The sequence below is a fragment of the Saccostrea echinata genome, unplaced genomic scaffold (genome assembly GCF_033153115.1).
Source record: "Saccostrea echinata isolate AGI-Se365-2 ecotype Australia unplaced genomic scaffold, CSIRO_AGI_Sech_v1 ptg000009l, whole genome shotgun sequence".
In the NCBI taxonomy this organism is placed as follows: Eukaryota; Metazoa; Mollusca; class Bivalvia; order Ostreida; family Ostreidae; genus Saccostrea; species Saccostrea echinata.
This window is the reverse complement of record NW_026889758.1, coordinates 4,509,353-4,536,220: the sequence shown is the minus strand read 5'-3', so window position 1 is coordinate 4,536,220 and position 26,868 is coordinate 4,509,353. Positions and strand designations below refer to the sequence as shown.

Sequence of the window (26,868 nt, the reverse complement as noted above, 5' to 3'; positions counted from 1 at the left end):
TTCATCTCCTTTCTCCAGAACCAATTTCAACCAAATGTGGCATGGAGTATCCTTGGGTGAATTGGATTCAAGTTTGTTCAAATGAAGGGCCACACTCTCTTTCAAAGGGGGATAATTAAGAAATTATGAAAATTGGGTGGGGTAATTTAAAATCTTTAAAAAATCTTAAAAATATTCCTCTCAAGATCCACTGGGCCAGAAAAAACGTAACTTATGTGAGAGCTTTCTGCGTGAAATGTAGATTCAATTTGATCAAATCATGACCCTTTGGGGTAAGGTAGGGCCAATATTGGTGATCAAAGTTTTACATAGTAATACATAGGAAAAGTCTTTAAAATTCTTCTTCTCAAGAACAGCAAGGTCATGATTAGTCATATTTGTTTGGAAGATCTTCAGGTAGTGTAGATTCAATTTTGTTCAAATCATTACCCCTGGGGGTAGGTCGGGCCATGATGGGTGGTCAAATTTACAAGGAAATACATAAGAAAAATCTTCCAGTGAACAGCAAAGCCATGATTAGTCATAATTATATAGAAGCATCCTCAAATTCAAGTTTGTTCAATCAAGACACCTGGGGATGGGCTGGGGTAGGGTGGGGCCATAGTATATTATCTTAATTTTACAAAGGAATATTAATAGGGAAATAATCTGCTGATGAAGAACAGAAGGTCAATAGTTACTCAGGTGAGCATCATGGCCCATGGGCCTCTTGTTGAGATTGGTTTGTGTCAGTGTTACTTTCCTTTCTACATTTGTCAATATTTTACTACAAATACATGTAAATTCAGTGATAGAGTTTATTGATCCAAAGGCCATAATGCAGGGTTTTAAACTAAGGCCAAAAAAAATAATAGTCTTGTTTCCTGCTACCAGCCTGAAAAAAATAGGGTAGGTAAGTAGGAAAATTATTTTATTTTAATTTTTTATTTTATTTTTTCTGACCACCTTTTTGGGATATGAACTAATACAAGATCAAATTAATTAAACATGTCACAGGTCAATATTGTCTTTTTAAAATTAAATTTCATGTCTTTTTATGCACAACTCAAGTGGTTTTTTTTTTTTTAATAAAAGTATATATTTAAAACAAGAATTTCATGAAATGCTTGTTTTGTGTTAACACGGAAACCGATTATGGTGACAGAATGATGAAATTCTGGAATTTCCCAATTTTTTTCTTCCAAAGCTAAAAAAAAACTTTAGGGTCGGGTGCAAAAAAATAGGGTAGGTCGGGTAGCAGGAAACAAGACTATTATTTATTTTGGCCTAACTTGTAATCCTTGCTAGCCATGTGGGCTTCTAGACTTTGTAATTCTGGGGACCACATCCAAATTTATTTGCCCCAAAATTATCACACCTTCTGTTAAAAGAAAAAAAAAATTTTGTTCACTTCTTATTCCTAGGTTCATGATGAACTTTTCTATTGGTTGTACATATGTAACATTATGCACATCTTAACTTAATTTGAAGTCTCTTGTATTCGTGAAGATTGATATGGTTACTCTGACTTACTCAATTTTAAGATGTAGAATATGTGACACATTTTCATTCACAAATAACAACGGTAATTTGTGGTTTCTTGGGATCATTGGCCTGTTGATGCCACATTGTGTGCATCACAATCACTTAGGTGCTTTATGTAGTAGTGCCCCGTACTGGTAATTATGAAACACTATACTGATTATTAGTGATTAAGAAATTTTTCAAAAGAAAAATACAAAATATTGGACAAATTTGGGAATCAAAAATTTATTTATCATGAATTTTTGAATGGCTATGTGGGCAATTTAAACGTAATTGTAAGTCGCCCACATGGAAAATAAGTTGCAGATGGCAAGTGGGCGACTGTTAAATTTCAAACCCTGTAATGTTTATGTTTTATAATGCAAACAAGAGATAATAATTATGATGTATTTCTCCAGCTTGAGTGGGTCTAGTTAGAATAAGCTGAGTCTTAGAATAGACAGGCTCACTATAGTTAGAATATGTTCCATTCAAAGACAAAATATGCATTGATAAGAATTACCTGTTGCTTTTCATTTTGCAAGGAATGAGCTCTATCATTAAAGCAGGTCCATAAGACAGTATCTTTTAAATGCTCTATCTACACTTTGCCATGAGGGGATACATTATGGTTTTGATATGGCTATCTGTCTGACCATTTGTAACAAAATTGTGTTTTGGCTTTAACCCTAAAACCTTGAAATGAATTCCACACTTGAGAATATTGGTGCTTTTGACTCATTGTCATAGATACATGTATATGATCTTGACTCAAGGTCATATTTTAAAGTTGAAGGTCACTTGTCCTTGAGATTTATAGTTTGCATATGTGTGTAGCTGTTTTTCAAATTTCATGTTGAAAAACTCTTATTGCAATGCTATTATGAGTTAATTTTAGTAAAAATATCCAGTCAACATATTTATAATAAATACTTCTTTTTAATCTCTTTCAGAGTTAAACTAATGATATAATTTATAATTGTACTTCTTCTTAAGAAATAGACATAAAGTTTTTTTTTTAAATTGTAAAGGGGGGGGGGGGGGGTGAGATTGACAAGAGAAATTAATTAAAAAGTATTTAAATGTCACAGAAAGTAGGAGGCCCAGTTCCCTGGCCCCTCATTCTATTTGTTTAAGAAAATATTTTTTGATTTCTTGGAAATGAAAAAGGAAATCCTGCCTGATTGACATATGTTTTTTTGTTTTCTAGATAGCACACTCACTGTCTCATTTTGGTCCGGGAGCACCAGGGCAGCCCATTTATTTTGATGAGGTTGTCTGTGATGGCGATGAAAAGTCTCTGTTAGACTGCAACTCCAATAGCTGGGGAACCCACAACTGTAATCACCAGGAGGATGCGAGTGTCTCTTGTTACAATGTCACAGGTAAATTAACCAGTCTGTTAGACTACAACAGAGCTGGGGAACCCACTACTGTATATTATAAAGTCACAGGTAAATTTACCAAATCACTGTCAATGACATGTGTTATGATGTCATAGTTGAACCATAAGGTATTGCTTTTTCCACATTGTTACAACGGAACATGTGTTTCACTGAATGTTAATCAGTATAAATTTAAGGTTGACATACAGTAATAATCACAGTTACAGGGAGTTTTTGTGCCTAGGGATACTTTGAATTCCGTGAAAAAACAGACACCTGCCATGTATTGTGCTAAAGAGAGCAATGATGTGTTATCACTTGACAAAACAGTGATTTGCAGTTATGCATTTTTATTGCGGCTCCTCTTATTTCAACTGTAAAAACAAACAACAATTCTGATACATTTATATATATATAAGTAAGATTTGAAAGGAAAAAATAAACAAAAAGGTGATGTATGACTCAGGTGGGCATCGTATGCCAAAAGCCACTTTGTGTCATTCCACTGTTGAATTCAATTTTGTGTACGTAACACATTCCTGCAAGTGACAATGAATTTTACCACAAGTGCAATTTACTAATTATGGGGTATCATATATGGTTTACATTGAAAAAGAACATGTTCTCAAGAAAATATAAATAAGAATAGATCAATTCTAATTTCAGCACGTTTAAATTATGCACTGGATCAGAAAAATGTTGGGACCGTTGAAATCAGTGGAAGCAAGGGCTGGTCTCTGGTGTGCGATGAAGGCTGGGATGATAAGGATGCCGATGTCTTGTGTAGGGAGCTGGGATTTGTCTCCGGATTCGCCATGACCAAGGCTGAAATGTATATGGTAGACGAGTCGTCCTTTACAGATGCCTATTGGAAATTTAACTGCACTGGGAAGGAAAGCAGTCTGGCCAATTGTTCCAAGGTGGATTACTGGCAAGGTCATTGTAACAGTGATAGCTTAGCTGCAGCTGTTTGTCACAACAAGGAAAAAGACAAGGTCAATCGAAGTAAGTACTCCCAGTGAGTGATGATTCACTCACATGTCGATCTTAGTGGAGAGAGATTAGAAAGCATGCACTCATTTCATGTTAAGTTGCATAATACAGTCAAAATTCATTATCTCAAACTTGATGGGACTGAGGAAAAACTTCAATATATCCAAGGATTTGAGATATTGATTGATTGATTACTATTGTTTAAAGTTGAGTTGGCAATACTTCAGCCATATTTCGGTGATCAAGATATTGAGGTAAAATGCTTAAGATCAAGATCTAATGAATAAAAGGTGCCCACAGATTTCTCAAATTTGAGATACACATTCTTTTAATGATCCTTTACGAATATAGCTTGGTAAAATAAGGTGTATCCGGACATAATTTTGGGGTAAACTCATCAGAAAAACATATTATATACTGCCCATTTTCAATGAAAAATGAAGAAAGTCTGGTATAAATATGGGAGTTTTTTCCATCTCAGACAAAGGAAATGTATCAATATTGCCTATAGTCTCTCAGAAAACAGTTTTTCATATCTTCTTCATCTCTACTTTAAAATGATATTAAACGGAATAAGGGTTTCGGAGTTACATTTGACATGATTTCAAATTGAATTTCATGAAAGTGCTTTATTTTCTACATAATTCTATTGAAGCCGTAAAGTACTGGAAAAATTAAGTTTAAATCAATTATGATGTCATAATGAATCTAGCACCAAGAAGAAAGTCTAAACTCATTTACTAGATCTTGACCTTAAAGGAGAAGTGTTTGGTACTTCCAGCTCACTTCAACATATCCCTGCTATTGGAGATATGAGTTTTGAGATACCAAAGTTATGTGGAAAAACCAGACTGGTTGATAGTTGTTATATTTATTTGTTTTGTATAAATTTTTGGAGTCTGCATGCATTGCTTGTAGTTCTTTTAGATTTACAGTGTTTAAAAATTAACTTTTATATGAAGAAGTGGTGAAGTAAGATGAATCATTGTTGTTGAAGGCTAAATAGGACATCATGTGATTTTATATTTGCTTTTTTCAATCTGAAATGGTGAATACTTGCTAGGCTTACAAAGATAATATATTCTATTTTAACAAGTTGGATATAAAAGCAAAATATAAAATCACACAGTTAAACAGAGTTAAGATGTCATTACATGTATCTTATGTGATTTGGTCATCATAAAATAAATTTGAGACAGTAATGAGTTTATTGAGAAGTTACCCAGACAGATCAATTTTCAGTCTGAATTGTTTTGAATTACCTAGTACCTAGTCATGTTTTTGATATTCACATATACATGTATCAGGTCAAATATAACACCTTTGAAAGATAGAAGTTTAGATAAATTTAAAAGTAAAGTAAATTAAGATGTCTCTTTAAACGTTAAAAATATTCCGAGGTAAATTTATGAAACCTTGGTGATTTGAGTTAATTGTTAACATTGTCAGTATAATTGTTTTGACTAAGGATTATTACAGTTTGAATTCTTTGTTTCACTCTACTGATCAAGCTTCAGTCAAATCTTTTGGTAAGTTATATTTCTATGTCATAATATATAAATTATGTGAAACTTTCCACATCTAAATACATTTTTTGTTTTGAGTAGTTAGGGGGAGGGGGGGGGGGGGGCACTGCAGAGAGATGAAACATGTAACACCTGTATAATAATAGAAAATTTAAAGTGTCATTAACAAAATGTAAAGCAAGTAATTAAAGTAGTCCAAACTAGAAGTGTGACCCATTGACTGCAGTCATAGCAGGATTTCAGTTTCAAATATAATATCAATACATATACTAGTGTTAAGTGAATCAACAGGATCATGATTATTTTGATTTTATATTCGAAAAAGTCATATACATGTATACATGCATACTTCTTCAAAATTTGAAAGAAGTGAAGGGTTTTCTGTAGTATGTTCTAATATGTAAATTCATGATACAAATATTTTTGGTCTAATGACTTCCTAATGAATTCCCAAAAATGAATTATTCATAAGTTAACTATTAGCCTTTTCATGATTAAAATACATAAATTACTCTAAGAAAACCTAAGCATTCTTGTAATTTAATGTTCTAGAACATGTATATAGACATTTTCTGTTGCTCTTTAATAAAATAACTACCTCGCTATCACATGCAAGGTCATTAAAAAAAAGAATCAATTTGTTGCATTTGTTTTAAGCATATAGTTAATGTCAAGGTCATTTAGCAAAGTGGCATATGGGATAGCAACATGCAATTACGGTTTTAAACAACAACACCAAGAAAATAATAATATTGATAATAATAAAATGAGAAGAAAATGAAACCTTAATTAGGTAAGGTCATTATTTAAGTTTTATGTATTAATTAAACCAGTGAAGTTTCCCATAACAAATGAAATACTAGTAGAGACATTCATTACATGATAATAAAAATATTTTTCTGTGCAATGAGCTGTAACAAGTGACTATTGACAATATTCCAGGCATACATATACATGTATATTATCACTTTTAACAAACTATGTTTTGTAAACAAATTAAAATTATTAACTTCAGAATTCTTTCCAAACAGGAGTGTTTTTAGATGAAATATTTGTGTGTTTTTCAGCTGTTGACTTGCGATTAGTGGATGGAGGGGAGAAATGGGGTCGCATTGAGATTCGCTACCAGGAAGTTTGGGGACATATTTGTGATCACACCTGGACAGACTCTTCAGCAGATGTTGCTTGTAGACAACTTGGCTTTAAGGGTGGGATAGCATATGGAACTTACAACACACCCAGCAAAGTAGCATGGATCTCCTATCTCAAATGTACTGGGAAAGAAAAAAGACTAGAGGAATGTTCTACGGGTCCCAAGGCAATGTGGGAACCATTCTTTGGATGCACAGCTGCTTCAGTACTCTGTTACAATGAATCAGGTTTGAAATTCTTAAATATAAAAGCAAATTTAACATTTCATTGAATTTGCATGTCATTTTTATAATAGTTAGAAAGATAATTTCAAGGAACAATTTCCTGAGATGTAAGCTCAAGTTAGCTTTTCTGATCGTTGATTGTCCCATGTCTGTTTCTTCATCCATCTATAAACTTTACACATTTCATACTTCAAGAACAGCTGGGCCAATTTCAACCAAACTTGTCACAGAGCACCCCTGGGTAAATAAATTATTGGAGATTCAGAATTCTCCAAATGAAGGACCATGTCCCCTTTCAAGGGGAGATAAACAAGAAATGGGGGTAGAGTGTGGCTAAAAGGGATCAGATTATTTCCTCTTGTTCTTTCAAGTGACATTGACCCTCTTTGTGACCATGACTTCTTATATTTGCTTATTTGCTAAGTATTGTAAATGGACAAATCTTCATATACAGACATTTTTAGAGAAACAAGAGAAATATGTAATTGATTGATTTATTTTTAAGTTGAATGTTTGATTTAAAACAAATACATCTTTGGAAGAAAGCATTTAAATTGTACTAAATTTTGTGACCTTAACCTCACATTTCCCAACTTTCTGTTCATTCAATTCTGGCACTTAGTAAGGGTTTCAATTCACATAATTGTTATACAAGTATTTAATTATGCTTTAATTATTTACTTTTACCCTTCCCATGATCTTAGCCTTGCATTTTTTTTTGTTTTTGGAATCCAAATGTACATTGTAGCTTACAGACAACACATTGATTTTGTACAACTTTCATGTTAACATACATTTTGAATTTCTATGTAACAATTTTCTTGAATTGAGCTTTTCTTTTTCAGCACCAAGAGTTTCCATCAAGGGAGGGGGGAGTGAGGGTCAGGTGGAGATCTTGTATGATGGAGTAACTGGCTCTATATGTAACACATACTGGTCTAAGTATGATGCTCGAGTCCTGTGTAAATCCCAGGGCTATGTGGATGGGGAAGTACGAAGCCCCTCTCTTGCCGAGAGACATGTATTCTTGAGCAAAATGAGGTGTGATGGAACAGAAGATTCAATCTTTAGATGTAATAATTCTGGTTGGGATGTGTATGAGACCACAAGGTGTGGAGGGTATGCTACAGTGATGTGCTATAAAAACAGTAAGTCTAAACATTCATACATGTAGATGTTTGTACCAATAAAAAGTACATTTACTTACATACATGTATCTTTCTTTGTAGTAGAACATTCTGTGAAAGAAAATATGACCATAACACCGTAATTTTGGAAATGCTTTATTAAAGGCTGATTTTATGTCCTTGACAATATGTTCTTGAATCAATATTTAAACTTTTCTTATTTAAGCATTGAATTATTATTTTTTGAAAGATGTAGTCTCATAACTGCAACAGTATGTGCAAAGGAATTAAGTTACGCGTGTTAGCGTGTTATGAAAATTTGTTTTCACCCACCATTGCGGTTATGAGACTACCTCTTTCAAAAAATAATATTTCAATGCTTATATTTACATTATTTTAACTACTTGCCTTGTCTGCAAATGTGATTTATATTTCAAAATCCCTGTATTATCCCTCGGATAAGTTACAATTAATGGAAGAGCCATTGCAGCAGCTTCTGCTCAATGTGAACGTGGATTTTGATTTTCGCTTATGACGTTGCACTTGCACGGAGTTCAACGTTGGTGACATCAAAATAAAATGCATACTTTAACCTTTTACCCCCCTGTCCGTGTTGTGGTGTTATGAATGCCGAAGCTTTCCACACACTTTATAAGCAAAATACATGTGGAATGTAAATGTTGAACATTAACAACATGGTTAAGCATTGCAAAATTTAGATTTTAATGAAACACTCGAATTCTAGGAAAGGGGGAGGGGGTGGGGAAGGGGGGAGGGGACTGGATAACTACAGAAGTTTTTTTGTTTAATTAATTAGTTTTTTCTTAACCCAGGCCCACTTGGGTCGCTCAAGCTGCCAAAACCTCTGTACATTGAATGTGAAGCTACCATGTATGCAACAATACCCATATGTACTGTACAATCAAAAAATTTTACATTCTTTTCTTGAATTTCTGAATCATAGATAATTTACAGCAGTAATTTTAAATGAAGAAAGAAAAAAAAAGCAATAAAACTTCAATAAATATTCAATTTTCTTTTTTATTTCAGTCAGATTAACTGGTAGTTTGAACAGCAGAACCAATGGGATTGTAGAAATTCTGTTACACAACACCTGGTATGCTTTATGTGGGTCAGGGTTCAATGACGTCAATGCCCAGGTTGTGTGTAAGGAAATTGGAGGGTTCACCAATGGCACGAAGTTACCCCCAGGGGCATTTGGAAAGTACTATGGGCAAACTGCCATGCCAGACCTGATATGTAAAGGAAATGAGACAAGTGTAATGAACTGCAGTTTTGACCCACTTAAAAGCTGCAGTAATCAACATTATGGCTATGCATCAGTTAGCTGTTTTAATGGAAGTCTTGAAGAAGGTATTGAATATCTTAATTACATTGCTACACTGTAGATACAAAACATGCATGTTTTTGTATATGATACAATATTCCATTGAAATTTTAAGTACAATGTGGTAATGTCTTTTAAGTTTATTACTAGTCTTTTGGCATTCATCAATGCTAGTTAATACATTCCCATACATTTATTGTTAGAATTTTATTTTTGCAGACCAGTATAGTTTAAGAAATGGGGATTATGGAGTTGTTCACATCAAAAGATATGGTACTACAGGAGAAATATGTGAAGCTTTCTGGACTGACAATAATTCTGATGTTTTATGTCGCCAGCTCGGGTATGCGGGAGGGAAAGCGGCATTTTATGGCAGAATTAACAAAAATAAGAAAAATATTGCCCCCATTTTAGCCACCAGCTACGAGTGTAATGGCTCAGAGACCAAGCTGTCCCAGTGTTTAGAATTAAATCCATTCATCTGCTACTCCTCACTTGCAGCAGGAGCCATATGTTACCAATACTCAGGTATGTCACTATAGTGACCTAAGATCTTGAAGTGTAATAAACATAATATTAGGAATGCTAATGCAGAAATAGTAAAGATATTGTGAACATATTTAACTATGTGGTTTTAAATAAATTGACATCTATTTTCAAAACTTTCATGCCAATAGCCAGACTTAGCTCAACTTTGAACAGTTTATGCAAGTACTAGTAGTCAAATAACAGAAGCTTAAAATATACATATATAATTGTATATAATTGTATATAAAGATGCATGAATCCTGGAAAAAGAGAAAAAATACTAAATGTTGAAAGAAACAGTGTCCTTACAGTGAATGAAGTCTCCTTTCTGTTTAGCTCCTCGTGTAAAGTTACTGGATGGTGGGGTGAACTTTGGTCGTGTTGTGATAGATGTCGATGGAGTGGAGAGCACGGTTTGTGACACAACCTGGAGACAACCCGAGGCAAATGTTGTCTGTAGGGAACTTGGATTTGTCAGCGGAGAAAAATATGTGTAAAGAAATATTATTACATCCCCCAAATCAAAGATCGGGGATATATAGGAATCACCATGCACATTCCTCTATCTGCCCCACCTCAGACTCTAACTTCATAATTGGAGGCTTATCGGGGGACACTTTAAGATTCTGACATGATTGTTAATCAGGGTCAAGGTCATAATGTTGAAAAAAGTAATCCCTTCAGTCTTTATTACAGTGATTGTAGAAGCTCATATTTGTCACAAAGGTAGCTCATTACCTGAAAATAATTAAAGATTTGATGACAAGGTCATTTGGGCAAGGTTACAGATACTACATGTATTAAAAATACACTTGCACTGACACATATTACTATAAGTGAGAACTTATCAGCTGTGGCCAATATTTTTACCTTTACCTTCCCTATGACCTCAGTTTTAAAGAATCTGTTCAAGATATTTTCATCAAACTTCATAAAATATTACAAGTTGGTGAGAGCTATTCAGCTGTGTCATTATTTTCTGACTTTAATCTCCCATATGACCTTGACCTCACTATCTCTCAATTATCCTAATCTAAACAGAGAGGCAAGGTACATTTCTTTTCATGTAGCATTACTAATGAACCTTAGACAGAGGATTTAGGTCCTATGGATATATTTCTAGTTAACATTAGGATTACAAAAAAGTCAAACATATACTTTCATACTCAACACAAGGGTTGCTCATGAACTTTCTTCATCTATAACATGTCAACAAGATTAAGCCCTAGGAAGTTGAATGAAATGTAATTCTTTTGTAAGACAGCAAAGTTCTTTCAAGTCTTTGTCATTTACCATTTTTAAGCTGTCCAGCTAGGGGTACAGTACTACATATAGTCCCATTTTGACAAATCTGGTTATTTTTGGATTATTTTTTGAATTCTGTACGTAAAATTCATTAGACTGTGTAAGTATTTAATGTTCTTTGATTCAGTTGTGAATTTGGAATCATTTTATGTCTTATTATTTTCCATGAACCAAAGTTTCTGTTCATATAGTGATATTTGAGCTTATTAGTAAAGATGATGGTGTTCTCTTGAACACTGACTGAATACTGTCCTACCAAGATAGTACTAAATAATTCACTAGTATATTACAGAAATGTAAAGTGATTGACTTGATATGGAAGAGAGCCTGTTGTCTTTTCAGTGCAGGTCCAGGTACTGGAGATGTGAAGCTGTCTAATGTCTGGTGTACAGGGGTGGAGAGTTCCCTCCTTGCCTGTGAGAGCAGTGGGTGGGGTATGGTCACCAGTACAAGCTGTCTAAACCATGAGAATGATGTAGGAGTGTACTGTTTTCAAAATGGTGGGCATAATAAGATACATTTACTAATAATTCATTGAAGCCATATTAATTCTAAATGTGTCATGCCAATATTTTGGTATACCATGCGGTATACAATGCCCAGTTTAGCAGTTTTCTTTCTCGTGGTCATACTATTTATGGTCTTAAGATAAACGTGTCTTAGCTGTGTGAATGATGAGTTATAATGTACTTATTGTTGCATATACACATATAAACAGCAAATGAATATGAAGAGATGAAACAAAGACTTCAGTATTTTTTTAATTTGATTTGCAGTACGTGTAGTGGGAGGGGTTAAGAATTCGGACTACATGATTGGTCGTATAGAGATCCGACAGGAAAGAGCTCGTGAACAATGGAGAACTGTGTGTGCTGATGGTATTCACCAGTCATCAGCTGATGTCATCTGTAGGGAGGTCAAATACGACAGGGCCATCATTATTGCTCCAAGTTTCTTTGGATCTTTAGCTGTTAGCAAAGCTAATAGATATATTGCAGATATTAAGTGTAAGGGAAATGAGACTAGTATCAAAGACTGTAGAATGACCACCGAGAGGAATGGTACCTGTAGTATAGCACATTATAACTACGCCAGTGTCCTGTGTGTCAAGAATACCACCAATGAACAAAGTGAGTATATAGCATCATCAAATACAAGCAAAATTTAGTTAAAGAAGTTTAGTAGGAACCAGAAATATAAAGTATTCAGACATATAGTGAGATGGAATGAAAATGTTTGGAAAGTTTTTAAGCAGTTGTATAATAAAGATCCTACGTACCAGGGTTCGAAATTCACTATATACAACTCGCAAAATGCGAGTTAGAATTCCCAAACTGCGAGTTAAAAATTAGGTTACTCGCAAAAACTTGCGAGTTGATTTTTTTTGCATTGAAACTGTAGCAAAATTATATAATATGACAGAACACAATACTTTTGATTTAAATCAGTAACTTAAATAAAAGTCACACTGTAGTTGTATTTTGTGTATTGTACAGTAGTTACTTTTTCCTTAAGTTACATGTATTTAATTTATATAAATTTATACTTTAAACTTTATATGAAAATTGCGAGTAGTCTTATAAAATTGCGAGTTCACTTTCTTGGTACTCGCAATTATTTGCGAGTTGTAATTTTAGGGAGTTTCTAACCCTGCGTACATCATTTACCTTATATTTATTTCTCTCTTACAATTTTCTTCTCCAGGCTTTACAGTCAAACTGACCTCTGGTTACCATGGTGCAGTGATAATAAATCAGTACAACCAAGATGGCACAATTTGTGTTGATGGCTGGGATGAGAGAGAGGCTAACGTGACCTGTCGACAGTTTGGATATCTTGGGGGAGTGGTGCTGGGGCCACAGGAAGTGTTCACACGTAGAAAACCTGTCTGGTTCTCGGAGTTTAATTGTACTGGAAATGAGAAGAAACTGCAGGACTGTCCCAAAACAACCCGTGTCTCCCTACAGTGTGTGCGCTCTATCAAGGATGCTGGGGTCCTCTGCTATAACAGCACAGGTAAACGTTTTGAATCACGTGATCAGTAGAGTTTGGTATAGGTTGTAGATTCCTTATTTTTATTGGAATAAGATTAATTCTATCTTAAACTGTATTGTAATTGATAGTAAGTAAATTGCTGGTAAATTTAGAAAATATGTGTTTCTCCAAAAAATACAATGAATTTTAAAAAAAAAAAAAAAAAAATTCCATAACCATTAGGGGGAGAAGTGGATTGGCTCTGAATTCTTCTTATGCACTCTTGTCATAGAATTTTTTTTCCATTTAGGTTAAACTTATAAGGCATATGAGTGTACCATCACCAGACATTGTGCTATATGCCCATTACATTGAATTTACTTTCAAATTAAGTTATATTACAAATATTTATAGGATATGAAGATTCATCTTTTAAACAAGGCTTATTTTTGTGTGAGTTTATCATCTTTAGATGATATTCAATTGTATAATATATTATTTTGACCCTATAGGTATGATCCTGAACTTTTTCCTAAGAGTCAGATTATTGACTGAGGAAAAATGAATTTACATGCTAGAAATTGTTCATCATTTAATGTATATTTTAGAATATTTATTTTGGTATCATCACTAAATATGTTACTTATATCATAACCCTATTTCACTCTGTCCCATGAATTAATTGAAGCATTCATAAAAGTGAAAGAAAACAAATTGGACTTTAAATGTTTATGAAGATTCTGTAAATTTAAGGAATAAGTTGTACAATATATGATTCTTTTATTTTGTCAATTATGTTTTTAGGAGTTAAAGTAAGACTAGCAGGTCCAAAGGATTACTATGGAACTGTGGAAGTAATCAAGGATGGTCAGGTAGGAACAGTCTGTGACTATGACTGGACAAAGAATGACGCTCGAGTCCTGTGTCGACAGCTGAACTTCCCTGATGGTCGGCCTTACAAGCGGTCTTACTATGGAGCTGGGAAGGGCTCTGTGGTCCTGTCAGGGTTTTTCTGTGATGGAAAAGAGGACCGCCTTCTGGACTGTCCTAGCCGGGGGTGGTACAATGTCCAGGATTACTGCAAGATTCACCAGAACGATGCCAGTGTCTACTGTTACAGGAAAGGTTAGTATTGGGATACAGGAGAAATTCATAGAAATCAAAAGGAATTTCACTGATCATACTCAATGTTGAATTCAATAAAGAAATATTTGAATACCTTTAGAATACATGTAGGTGAACATCCTGAAAAACCACACTTTTGAGTCACAGGACACTTGTTATTTTTGTAAATGAATTTGTTTTTAATTAGAATTGTTGATTTTTCCAAACTTATTATAGCGGTGTAACTCAGATGACTTTTAGATCTCTTGTAACACTGTCTTGAAATTTTTATGTATATTGTAGTGAACAAGTACCCAGAGAATAAAGATTATGGAGCGGTGAGAGTATGGATGGATGATGTTGGTTCCTACAGCCTGGTATGTGCTGATGGCTTCACAGATACGGAGGCTAAAACAGCCTGTATGGACATGGGATATGTGTATGGCAAAAGTGTCTGCTGCTCGGCTTTCGGAGATATAGACGGAAAGGTATACTTACAACAGATTATTGTGTGTGGTCTCATTCTTGTGTGAATTGATTTTTCTAATCATAGTTTTACTGAATGTATCCTTATTCAGTTGTGTTAGAATATTAGCAGAAAAATGCCGTGAACTATGTAATTCGATAAATCTGATTGGTTTGCTTGCTATCGTGTGCAAAATAATATTTTGCGTGTTCACTTGAGTTACTAAAAATATCTTAAGGAAAATCCAAAAATGTGTTTATAATGGTTAAAAGTCTTTAAAACTTACAAATTCCTACTTAATGAATCTATTTGTCTCTCTCTTTTCCAAAACAATAATGTAACAAATGTAGCCCTTTGATTTGGTCAATCCATAGGTATATCGACTTCACAGAAAAGCATATCGACTTCGCACTTCATGCTCAGTCGATATGCTTTTCTGTGAAGTTGATATATCTATTGATCAACCTCATAAAAGGGCTATATTTTGTATAGTATAAATATATATATATTGAGAATTCATGGATGTAGCGAGGTTTTCTTTGATCCCCAGGTATATAAATTTTATGAATTCTTTATACAGATATAACGAATTATGGATAAAGGGAAGTAATTTCACAGGTCCCAGTGACTTCGTTATAATCAAGTTTTACTGTATTGATATATACAATGTATAACCATTTTTTCAAAGATCTGGAAAACTGATGTAACCTGTCAACCTGGAGATCAACATCTGGAGAGCTGTAGCTCTACTGATGGAGTAAACAGGTGCCCCAGCCAGCAGTATGCTTCTGTTGTTTGTTCCAGTGGAGAACCACCAATAGGTAATTATAACACAGAGATTAATTTGACAGCATTTATAGGTGCATTATGGTTTATTTTTGATTATCAAACAGATCATACCAAAGAATAGATGGATACGATTTCTCTTGAATGAAGTCTTTTTTTGAAGGCTACAAAGTTGAGCTGGAGAAGGGCCATTATGGGCGTGTGAAGATGACCTACTTTAATCAGACAGGATATGTTTGTTCTGAGGGATTTGATGCCGCAGATGCTAATGTTATTTGCAAACAGATTGGGTACTTGGGAGGTAAGTGCATGCTCATTTTTTTCTTTTTCCGGGCATCAAGAGTACAGAGGAAAACCTTTTCTGGGGTGCATTCTTGTTTTTTAAGAATGTTAATGGCTCACTTTTTTTTTAAAATAAAAAATTCAGTTTTATGCCTGTTATATTCTAGTAAACATGTATTTATCAGTGGTTATAATTATGTGCTGGTAACAGAGTTAACACATTACCACAGGCTTTGCTTACCAAGAACACAACCGTAACTACTGGACCAGTAGTCTAACTGAGCTGCGCTGGCTGAGGAACCTGACGTGTACAGGAGATGAGGATCGACTAGACGAGTGTGACAATCTAGACAAGAAATGGGGACAAATACAGAACTGCTCCATCAAAAGCTTTGCTGCAGCTTTCTGTTTTACTGAGAGTGGTAGGATTAATTTTTACATCTAAACTTTCCTTTCATTAAAACACCCTTCATTTTTAGAGGTACAAGTTTCCCATGGGTTAGGCCATGGCTTTTAGATGTGTATGAAGATTTTTTAGAGTATATGCACAGTAAGGTGGGTTTCACTCTAGTCATTAAATACTTTTCCAAAGTATCTATCTCCTCATTGGAATATGTCAGTTATGAAGTTAACATAAATCCTACACATTGACAAGACAGTTGGATATGTTGAATCTCAGGATTTTTGCCATCAGTGATGCTTCAGGAGCAGTCTTTCTTCAGATATATTTTTGGATGAAAATCATGCAGTTGATTATGTTATGACTATCTCAACATTTATGTTTTTTTATACTATCTCAACATGACTGTCAAAACATTTATGTTTTTTATACCCCCCACTTGAAAAGCAGGGGTGTAAAGTGATGGGGATGTCTATCCGTCCGCCTGTAAATCCGTCCACCCTTCTGTTACACTTTTAAGTACCCATCGCTTATCCGCAACTCCTCCTATACCTCTGAAGGAAATTTAATGAGTTTTTCACAGAATCTTTATGACATATAGTGCCATTGTGCACTTCCTACTTTATGTTTTGATTGGACAGATATTTGGGCTTTCCCATAGCAAAAAATCAAATTAGCTATTATACTCATATGTGAGCGGGAGATATCATTTTGTGAGCTCAATGCTCACAAAACCTTTAGTTTCAGATGCTTCTTTTGACCTTCATTGCAGAGATTATACAGATACAGTGTAAATGAATATCAGATTAAAGCTTAATAAGTAGCTTTATATAAAGTACTTATCTTTGAAGTAATGATAAAATACATGTAGTCTGAATTTGAATATTCATAACAAATAGAATCTTTCATATGTCACCTGTTTATATGGAGTACAGAGCAGTCTGGGTTTAACTGGTCAATCCTGACAGTTGTGTCCAGTTACAAAAGCTTTTACTTCAGACAATATTTTTGAAGGTCCTCAAAATTCATGTTTATTTTACGACATAGTACATACATGTACCCCATTATTTTTGTCTTTATTACACAGTGATTTTTTCCAGAAAAACAAGGACCCCAAATTAGAGTTGTTGGAAACAAGAGTGAAGGGGTGGTGGAGGTTTTCGTTAATGGTACATGGGGCTCAATTTGTCAGCGGACCATTACCAATAAAGCAGCTGATGTCATCTGTCGACAGCTGAACTACACCTACGGAACTCATAGCAGCATTGCGGGAGTTCCCCCAAGTAAGGGCCCAGTTTTGATTGATCAGATGTACTGTACAGGGGAGGAGAAGAGTATATATGACTGTCGGATTTCTATCAATACAGACCCTCTGTCACCCTGTCACCACCATCAGTACGATTTAGTCATCAAGTGCTACTCTAACGGTAAGTCATAAGTAAGGATATTCTGTGTCCCAGATAATGACACATAGAGAGTAAAGTCCTAATTTTTAGCACATGCTATATCCCTGGATTCGGCATCACTATTAAAGTTTTAAGAGCAAAACCATTCCCAATTGAAGTATAAGCCCTGCTGTACCAAACTTGCATGGACACTACCAGCCTTGCTTCAAATGCTGGATCTAAAGTTTATGGAGAAGGTCTATTCCTAAGTAAATAAAAGCCCTTGCATTTTGCTCTATCTATATCTTTAACAAATATAAATATACACTGTATATTCATTATTTATCAAAGACCTAGTTAGAACAGATTTTAAAAGTCAGTTAGAAATGCCCATTGTATTATGGATCGATGTAGAGGTCCAAGGCAAGTTTCTTAATTTTGATCTGTATTGATATTATTTGATGCCTGTAAAAAAAATAGGCATGCAAAAAATTGTTTTATGGACTTAAAGAAATAATTTTTGAACATATGTTTCAGTAAGGTTAGTAGACACTGACATAACAAACTATGGAAAGCTGCAAGTTCACAATGAAACTGGTTGGTATGCCGTCTGTGACACAAACTTTGATGATGTAGACGCCAGGGTAGCCTGTAGATCTCTGGGATATGAGGATGGGCGTGCCCAGCTCGGCTCAGCACTGGGGACCTGGATTACCTCATCTAACAATGTGATAGGAGTAACTGATGTAAACTGTAAAGGAAATGAGACAATGTTTAGATACTGTAACATGGGCCACGGGAAATGTCAGTCTGGTCATTATGTGACTCTGGCTTGTACCCAGAAAGCCATAGACCAATACAGTAAGTCACTGCAATAGAATTGTGTGTTTAAATTATAGATTTGAAAAAAGAAGCTTTTTTAACTCCATTAGATACAGGCTCAGTTGAGGTTTGCTGTGATGTACATTAATATATTTATATAGGTGTTCATCTGTCTTTCATTTGCAGAGAAATTCAACATTTTAAAAACCTCACCTTTGGCCACAAGAAATGCTTTGTTCAAAAAGTTTCAAAAGTGAAGATCAAGAGAAAAACACTTTAAATTAGGTTATGTTAGGATAACTGTAAGATATTTGTACTATGGTTAAAAAGTTCACTGGGAAATGAACTTGGTTGATATGTGATCAAATCTACTGAGAAGCCCTTTGGGCTTCACAGGATTTCATCATGTGACCAACCAAGTTCGTTTCCCAAAGAACTTTTTAACCTGGTTATTTACTTTTTAATTATCCCTAATTAAGCTTCATAAAGTCATATGTTGCATGATATACACATGTATCATCTTTTATTGTAGAGATTGGTGTGGAGATGTTGCATGACAAGTTACTGATCTTTTATTGTAGAGATTGATGTAGAGATTCCTATGACAATACTGTATGGTGACGTAGAGGTTAAACTCTATGATGTAAGGGGGTCTATCTGTGACGACACCTGGAATGATGCAGCTGCCCGTGTGGTGTGTCGTGAGAAAGGATTCGTTTCTGGGAATGCCACTCGAGGCTCTGCTCGTCGTAACTTTCCTACCCTTGTCAGTGGTGTCAATTGCACTGGGAATGAGAGGGCTCTGAGGGAGTGTAAAATGAAGCCTTTTAATGAGACTAACACCTGCCAGGGAAGATCCTCTAGGGCAGCGGTTATCTGCTCTAAAAAACAAGGTACAGTAAATGGAGTTCTGTCTTTAGCAGTAGTTAATGGATGCTGTGCATAACTGTGGAGGTGGAAAACATTGAAAGCATTAGATACAATGCAACAGCTAATGATAAACTTTATGTGAATTGGGCAGAGGGAGATTGGGGGGGGGGGGGGGGGGTTACTTCATATGTATGTATTTACACATTCTCATACCTACATTATGTCATTATGGTATATAGGAAATCAGATATCTGCAACTAGCAGACTACATAAATTGAAATATTTTCCTGTGTTTTTTTTTTTCAAAACTTGGAAGTTAAACTTAAGTGCTGTTAAACTGTCAATGTTATACATGTACATGTTATGGTGTGTCTTCATATATCTACAGTTTGTAGTGGGTACATATAACACTGGCTCAGATTGGCATTGACTTAATAAATACATTCTTCTGTATTTCAGAGGGAGTGAGATTCCGCATTGGTAATGAATACCAGGGCTCAGGAAGAGCAGAGGTGTACCTGAATGGACAGTGGGGCACCATCTGTAACATATACTGGGAGGATGTGGATGCCGGAGCATTCTGTCGACAGTTACCAGACTATGTAGGGGGGTTTGAAGCCAGTCCAGCTGTTTATGGAGACCCAGCACAACCCATCTGGATGACAAGGGTGGAGTGTCGCGGGAAGGAAATGAACTTCCTGGACTGTGAGGCATCGTGGGATCCCATGAAGACTAGTCGCTGTAGCCATAATAATGATGCTGGGGTTATGTGCTTCAAGTCTGGTGAGTAGTAATGGGTTGGATTTACAATACTTAAAAAAATGATTCATTCATAGGGAATTACTGATAGTAGATGGTATAATCATATTTAATAATGTGAAAATACCTATATATTGAAAATATGCTTAAAATCAATTTCATGGAAATAATAATTTATGGTAGTTTAAGAACTTGTTCACCATAGATTGCTTTATCTAGGATTATTTTGTATTTTTGTACCACTTTGTTTTGCAGTGCGCCTTATGAGAGGAAATTATCGTAATAATGGTATAGTGGAGGTGTATGTAAATGGACAGTGGGGAACCATTTGCTCCTCAGGATTTGGTGAAAAGGAAGCAGGTTCGTTTTGAAAATTCAGAAGTACTGTGCTACTCTCAAAGGTTTTTCATTAAGCCACCAGAGTCACTTAGGTGCCTTTTGCAATCCGTTGTCACATATCACTCTGTGTCTATTACATTTGCAATGTTGGAAAAACTTATGATAAGTAACTTATCCTGTATGTATGGAGGAGACCTCTTGTATCATGATTTGGTCCTTTAAATGTTGAGAGTCAAAAACTGGTCAATATCACTTAATTCATTTTTGTATTATCCCCCAAAGAATGATATACAGTCAAACTTGTCATAGTGGTCACCTTTATCTAGCGGTCACCTGTCCTATGAGGTCATTTTATTTCCTCCCAATGAATTTTCCTATATAATATAACTCTATTAAGCAGTCACCTGTGTAATGCTGTCAGCGGTCATCAAATTTCATGTAAAATCGCCGTTTTACCTCGTATATAGCGGCCATTTTGTCCGATCATGTGACCAGATCTAAAGTCAGGTGACTCCCAATTTTTGTCACCAATGTAAATAATTGGTCTTGTGTAGCGAGATCATGGAAAAATAATTGGCCTTATTAAAACTATTTTAAATATTGGATAATTTATTTATTTTTTTAACAAAACTAAACAAGGATGCAAATGACCGAAAAGGTTATCAGGAAAATTGGAATCTGGTTTAAAAAATTCTGAGTGATACACAAGGCATCCTTATTTATCTATTAATGGATACATTAATTAGGTGTTCCATAATTATTAGTTCTTGTTTGGCATGCCCAACTCTGAAAGGTGTAATTGTGTAAACGCAGGACAGGCCGTTTTTAACACATAGGAAACATTTATTTGTAGAAAACCTAATTAACTGTTTTATACTCGATGTGTCCTGATTATCTCGTGATTTTCAACTAGGTCAGACGACCGTTAGGATTAGTCACACTTCATTGCTCACAACACCTGTGAATTTGATATCAATTTGTATTGTGCACCGCTTTGATAAACTGAGAATATTATGACTTGTCTGTTTATTACGCTACTATTTATGTTTAATTAAACATACAATTATCAGGACTAACTAAACTTGTTTTTTAGAGGCAGTTTAGATAAAAAAATACACTATATTTTATTCATGGCACGTGATAATGTAATCTTATAAAACAAAGAAAGTTTTCTTGTTGTTTGGAGGGAGGATAATGCAATGCCCTATTAGACTCAATATATTTTTTGTTGGAGTCATCAAATTTATCTTGAACTTAATCTTGAGACTATTTAAATAAAAAAAAAATCTGAGACCATAGATGTCCAAAACACATCTTTCTTCAATATTCTATGATGTAGTATTTTAAAACAGAGAACATACATAAATTGGAAAAGAATTTTTCTTGAAAAAAGATGAACCTCTTTTCAAAGATCACCTCTCTATAAAGGTCACTTTCAATGGTTCCTGCAGGTGACTGCTTAATACAGGTTTGACTGTATGTTTACCCATCAGGCAACCTCAGGAACAGTGATGTGAAGATTTTAATGATATAGATCTACATAGATGCAATACAAACACTTTTTCTGGTCATGAATATTCCAGGCAAATACATCTTAAAAGTAGTAGGCAACATGTTCATTATGCTGAAGATTGGGAAATTAACACAGTGGTTTTAATTTCATTTTGTTCACAATTTATCATTTTCCCCATAGTGAATAGGTTACTAAATCTTGCAATAAAGTTTTTACAAAGCACTTAAGTGTGAAAGTGAAACCGTCGTAGCTGGTACCCTTGTAACAATTATCAGTAAATTTTTAATGCTGTGGAATTAAAACAACTTACAGGATGTGACCTTCACAATCAACTGTATTCACACTAAAAATAATGAATAAAAGATGCATATGAAATAGCCTTAAAACGTGACTTAAAAGTCAGATGTAATTTCAGATGTGGCCTGCAGAATCCTAGGATATGAAAGAGGAACTCCCCTCTGCTGTTCTCCCTATGGATTTAGCTTTAAGAATCCGATCATCCATTCATTCAGATGTAATGGAGATGAGAGACACCTGACGGACTGTGAAAGTACTGCTGCCATTGGCTCCAATACCTGCTTCTCTCAAGACTATGCCTCAGTAGCATGTTATAATGAATCCACATTGAGTAAAGGTAAATTTAATCATCAGTAAATCTTGTACAGAGCTCAACTACATGTAATTGAATGCATTGAGGGTTTTATGAAATATATGTATTATTTTTTATGTTTCAGTAATTTAAGATAATAAACTGTGAACAAATAGTAGAAAAGTTATTTAGAGATACATTAAATGTACCTATTTACATTAAATGTGACTATTGATGGTATGTATAAGTGTTGAAAGTATGCCTTTATTGACAGGATACTCTATTTCCTTGCCCACTGACTCCCCCTACACTGGTCAGGTCAATCTGACATACCTCGGTATAGAGGGCAGGATCTGTAATGATGGATGGACAGATTTGGATGCGGGGGTGGCCTGTCGAGAACTGGGGTACCCCAAAGGGTTTGCCTACACCCATTATAAGAGTGAAGTGGATTCCACTGGGCCATACTGGTCGTCCAACTTTAACTGCACCGGAAATGAGTCAAGTCTGAAGAGGTGTAAACATATAGGATTTGGAAATGTTACTGAGTGTAAATCAAAGCATTATGCTGGAGTTCTCTGTGTGGAAGATAATGGTAAGTAGTTGAACCTACTCATACAGTCAAATACTGTCTACATTGCGATGTTTGCTTTTAAAAAGATAAGGAAGCTTTTGTCTGTAGGCTTACATTTACGTTTATGCACATCCATATTTTGTGTGTATATCTCCTAAATATGATTTTAAGTTCAATAATGAAGACAATCTGATTCCATGGGTATACATGAAAGATAGTGAAGACAATCTAATGCCAAGGGTACACATGAAATGTATTAAATCAAAAATGGAATTTTGTGTATTGCGTTTTCCATACCTCTTCAATATGAAGTACATTTGTTTATGTTTAGAAATATTTCATTAACTTTCAGGCATTAGCTACAGAATGGAAGGTGGTGATTTCCGTTACGGACGTGTAGAGGTTTTGATGCAGGGTAAATGGGGCACGATTTGTGATCGTTATTGGGATCAGAGAGACGCAGAGGTTTTCTGTCGGATGTTCGGCTTCAGCACCGGAGATGCTTACTACGACTCCTACAAGGACCAAGGGACAGGCAAAGTTTGGGGGACCATGTTCCACTGTAAAGGGGATGAGGACAATCTTAATAGCTGTCCTCACGAAGGCTGGAAAATCACAGACTCCATTTACTGTAGAACTCACAAAGACGATGCTGGGGTTCAGTGCTACACCAATGGTTTGTGTCATTAGAATTTTATGGGGATAGAAATAAAGATGTTACAAAATAATTTTTACCAGTTGAAATTAATTTTGTTTATACAATGTATGCAGTGAAACTTGCTTAGTTTTATTGATTAGAAAAGCTGTATATAATTATATACAATCATGTACGAGGGTTGTCCGGTAAAATCATGGACAAGTCGTCTAGATTTAAAAATAATCATCACTGCATATGTTTATATATGCTCAAACAACTGAAAAATCTGGTTTCTTGTAAAAAGCAGAGAAAATTTTCAATCTCCTTGTCATTGAGAATTTTAAAAATGTCAGTTTTCATTCAGACAGATTCCTTATAACCACCCACATGCAACATTGCATTATATTTAGCCCTGAACCGTTATTAATTGCTGTTGTGTTGTGTTTTTACACTCAAAAAATATTCATTTAAAAGAAAAACGAATCATGGTAAGCTTTTTGTAACAGGTACTATAGTCTGTTACTTCTAATTTGATTGTATGATGGAAGTAAATGTGTTATTTTGTTAGCAGTATAAGAGCATGTAGTGTTAAACGTGTCATAATTGTCATCTTTCCAGTGAAACTTTCCAATGGCATCCTGAATCGAAACAGTCGAACTGGTGCAGTGATGCTGTACCAGAACCAGAGCTGGTTAAGGGTGTGTGACACTGGTTTTAATGACAATGCAGCCAGAGTGGTGTGTAGAGAGCTGGGTTATAAAGATGGTCGAGCTATTTGTTGTTCAGCGTATGGATCAGTCAGTCAGAAGTACATCCAGATGAATTACACTTTACGCTGTAATGGCAGAGAACGCAATGTAAATGAATGTTTGCAGAAAGAGGAATGTAAAACGGCCAGTTATGCTTCAGTGGTCTGCTTTGGAACAAAAGATGAAATTAAGGATGGTAAGTTCACCATTGCATCGAATCAGTCATTTATGGCTTGTTTTTAAAATAATCAGTGAAGATGGAATGAAATCTTCAGAACATTAAACATTTTTGAAGTCTCTCTGTGGATTTGGAGATCTATTTTTTTTTTATCCATGTTGTATATCTATTTTGTTGGAAGATTGAAATTTTTCTTCCTCACTATTGTGATTTTTTTTTCTTTATCAAATATGAGATTTTGAAAGCAGATGCAGAATCTGAGAGTTTGAATTTCTGTGAATATTTTCAGATGAGTATTCCTTCTCAGTAAGGACAGGGGGCAATGGAAATAAAGGTCAGGTGGTGGTCAGTCATTACGGAGTGGACGGCCGGATATGTAGTCGTGATTGGGATGACGCTGATGCACACGTCATGTGTCGAAGTCTGAGCTACACAAATGGAATGGCTTATTATCATGACGAGCTATCCACCATCAGCAGTCTACGAGGGCCTTACTGGTTGAGTGGATTTAATTGTACAGGCGATGAATCTTCCCTCCTGGAGTGTCCAAACAACACCAGATTAAACCTAGGAAATTGTTCTGGTTCACACATTGCGTCAGTTCTGTGCTTTAATGACACTGGAGATTCTGGTAAGTGTGCCATTATCTAAGGATACCATTCAAAATATGGAAAAATGAGAAAAGTGGTCATTCACCTTGACCCATGTTTGATATTTTTACTCAATTTTAAATGAAACAAGATATTTAGAAGAAAACTTAGGATTGTTTGAGATCATTCTAACACGGCTCAGGGGTAACACTGTATCACCACTAAGAGTATCATTCATGGTTTACATTAACTTTCTGGATGACTTCAATGTTTGTTTTATGTAGATGTAAAATTTTTAATTTGTAGCCATCAAGTATTACATAGCAGGAGGAGTCCATTATGGCAGAGTAGAGGTGTCTATAGAGAAGCAGAGAGGCACAATCTGTGATGCATCCTGGGATAATAAAGATGCTTCAGTTCTTTGTAGAGAGAAGGGATTTAGTGAGGGAGTGGCAGTACCAGGGGCTGCTTATGGCCAGGGAACAGGTAATTATTCCATTAAAGAATCAACACTTAGATTATGCAGCTAGAGTTACAATTGTCTGTGCATATTTGACTATTTGTCAGGATCATTCTCTGATATAAAAGATAAGTTTTCTGAAGATCAACAAAAAAATTTGTGTATTGATTGAAAAAAAAAATTATGTCTTTCATTTAAAATTGTAATTCATAATCCCTATTATTCATCTGATACAGGTCTGAATGTCATTTTTTTTCTTTTTAGGACCAATATGGCAGAGTCACATACAGTGTGTAGGAAATGAGCCGGGATTGAGATGGTGCCCGCATCGTGGATTTGTGGATCGATACTCGGACGCTAGCTGGCTCTTACCTCTAATCTGTGATTCTCATAGAGATGATGCCTCAGTCTTCTGCTTCAAAAATGGTATAGGACAATTTACTTATCTCTTGTTATAAAAAAAATATTCTGCAAATGGTGTAAAGCAGAATTGTGAATTTGCTAATTTTTAAATAATTTTTTGTGTTGCGTGCATTGCAATTATATAGGGATCACTTTGGTGTCTGCCCATCTATCAATCTGTCTGGGAGAAGTCACACTTTCACAGAAAATGCTTAAAACTCTGTTACAGCCTACTCCGGATATATTGAAATTCAGGGGACCATGCAAATTGTTTCAATATATCCGTAATTCAATATAAGCGAAATCGTGAAGCCGCCATTTTTACAAGTTCAATCCCGATCTAAAATAAAGAAGAACAAACCCGAACAAATTAATTTTGTCATCGTTTATCTATAACAGTTAACAGATTACAAAGAATATGAGTCCTTGAAGTTTTAAATATTTTTTTTAAATCTGTTTCATTGAAAAGACAATTTTCAATTCACCCCTCATTATTATTCCCCGATCGCATTTATTTACGTTTTGGAGAAAATTCACAGACTTGAACAGTTACATGTAAGTACTGCTGAATGCTGCTTGTATTTCATTGTAAGTGTACTCGGGTTAATCCCTTAGTTATTTCGAATTTAGGCATATGAATTAATTAACAGTACGTATTTAATTTCAAAGTTATGTTTTTTACCTAGATCTGTGGGGATTAGTATATTACGTTTAGCTGCTTAGCCTCAATATGTCCGTATTATATACGCGGACGCAAAAAATGGAACAGTGAAGAATTTTATTTCGTAAGAACATGCAGTATTAAAACACAAATGTTGAAAACTAAATTATTCACACCTTTGTATATCAACTGCTCAATCAGGCATAATTACTGTCACCAACCGTAACGACAGCCGCC

At 35.0% G+C, this 26,868-nt stretch overlaps 1 protein-coding gene across 1 annotated transcript in view; it reads left to right on the top strand.

Annotated features, from left to right (window-relative positions):
* LOC133181640 (deleted in malignant brain tumors 1 protein-like) overlaps positions 1–26,868 on the top strand; it is a 35,151-nt gene that overhangs the window by 3,831 nt on the left and 4,452 nt on the right. Inside the window, exons 3-29 of the mRNA XM_061316186.1 lie at positions 2,714–2,888; positions 3,555–3,893; positions 6,475–6,786; positions 7,629–7,931; positions 8,961–9,284; positions 9,478–9,786; positions 10,123–10,279; positions 11,434–11,591; positions 11,868–12,221; positions 12,796–13,107; positions 13,870–14,190; positions 14,473–14,657; positions 15,324–15,456; positions 15,585–15,722; positions 15,934–16,125; positions 17,204–17,530; positions 18,026–18,349; positions 18,892–19,203; positions 19,640–19,963; positions 20,195–20,299; positions 22,207–22,425; positions 22,655–22,975; positions 23,307–23,630; positions 24,210–24,536; positions 24,808–25,149; positions 25,415–25,594; positions 25,833–25,994. Of these exons, the coding sequence (XP_061172170.1) occupies positions 2,714–2,888; positions 3,555–3,893; positions 6,475–6,786; positions 7,629–7,931; positions 8,961–9,284; positions 9,478–9,786; positions 10,123–10,279; positions 11,434–11,591; positions 11,868–12,221; positions 12,796–13,107; positions 13,870–14,190; positions 14,473–14,657; positions 15,324–15,456; positions 15,585–15,722; positions 15,934–16,125; positions 17,204–17,530; positions 18,026–18,349; positions 18,892–19,203; positions 19,640–19,963; positions 20,195–20,299; positions 22,207–22,425; positions 22,655–22,975; positions 23,307–23,630; positions 24,210–24,536; positions 24,808–25,149; positions 25,415–25,594; positions 25,833–25,994 (6,979 nt within the window). The remainder of the gene's footprint in view (positions 1–2,713; positions 2,889–3,554; positions 3,894–6,474; positions 6,787–7,628; positions 7,932–8,960; positions 9,285–9,477; positions 9,787–10,122; positions 10,280–11,433; positions 11,592–11,867; positions 12,222–12,795; positions 13,108–13,869; positions 14,191–14,472; positions 14,658–15,323; positions 15,457–15,584; positions 15,723–15,933; positions 16,126–17,203; positions 17,531–18,025; positions 18,350–18,891; positions 19,204–19,639; positions 19,964–20,194; positions 20,300–22,206; positions 22,426–22,654; positions 22,976–23,306; positions 23,631–24,209; positions 24,537–24,807; positions 25,150–25,414; positions 25,595–25,832; positions 25,995–26,868) is intronic.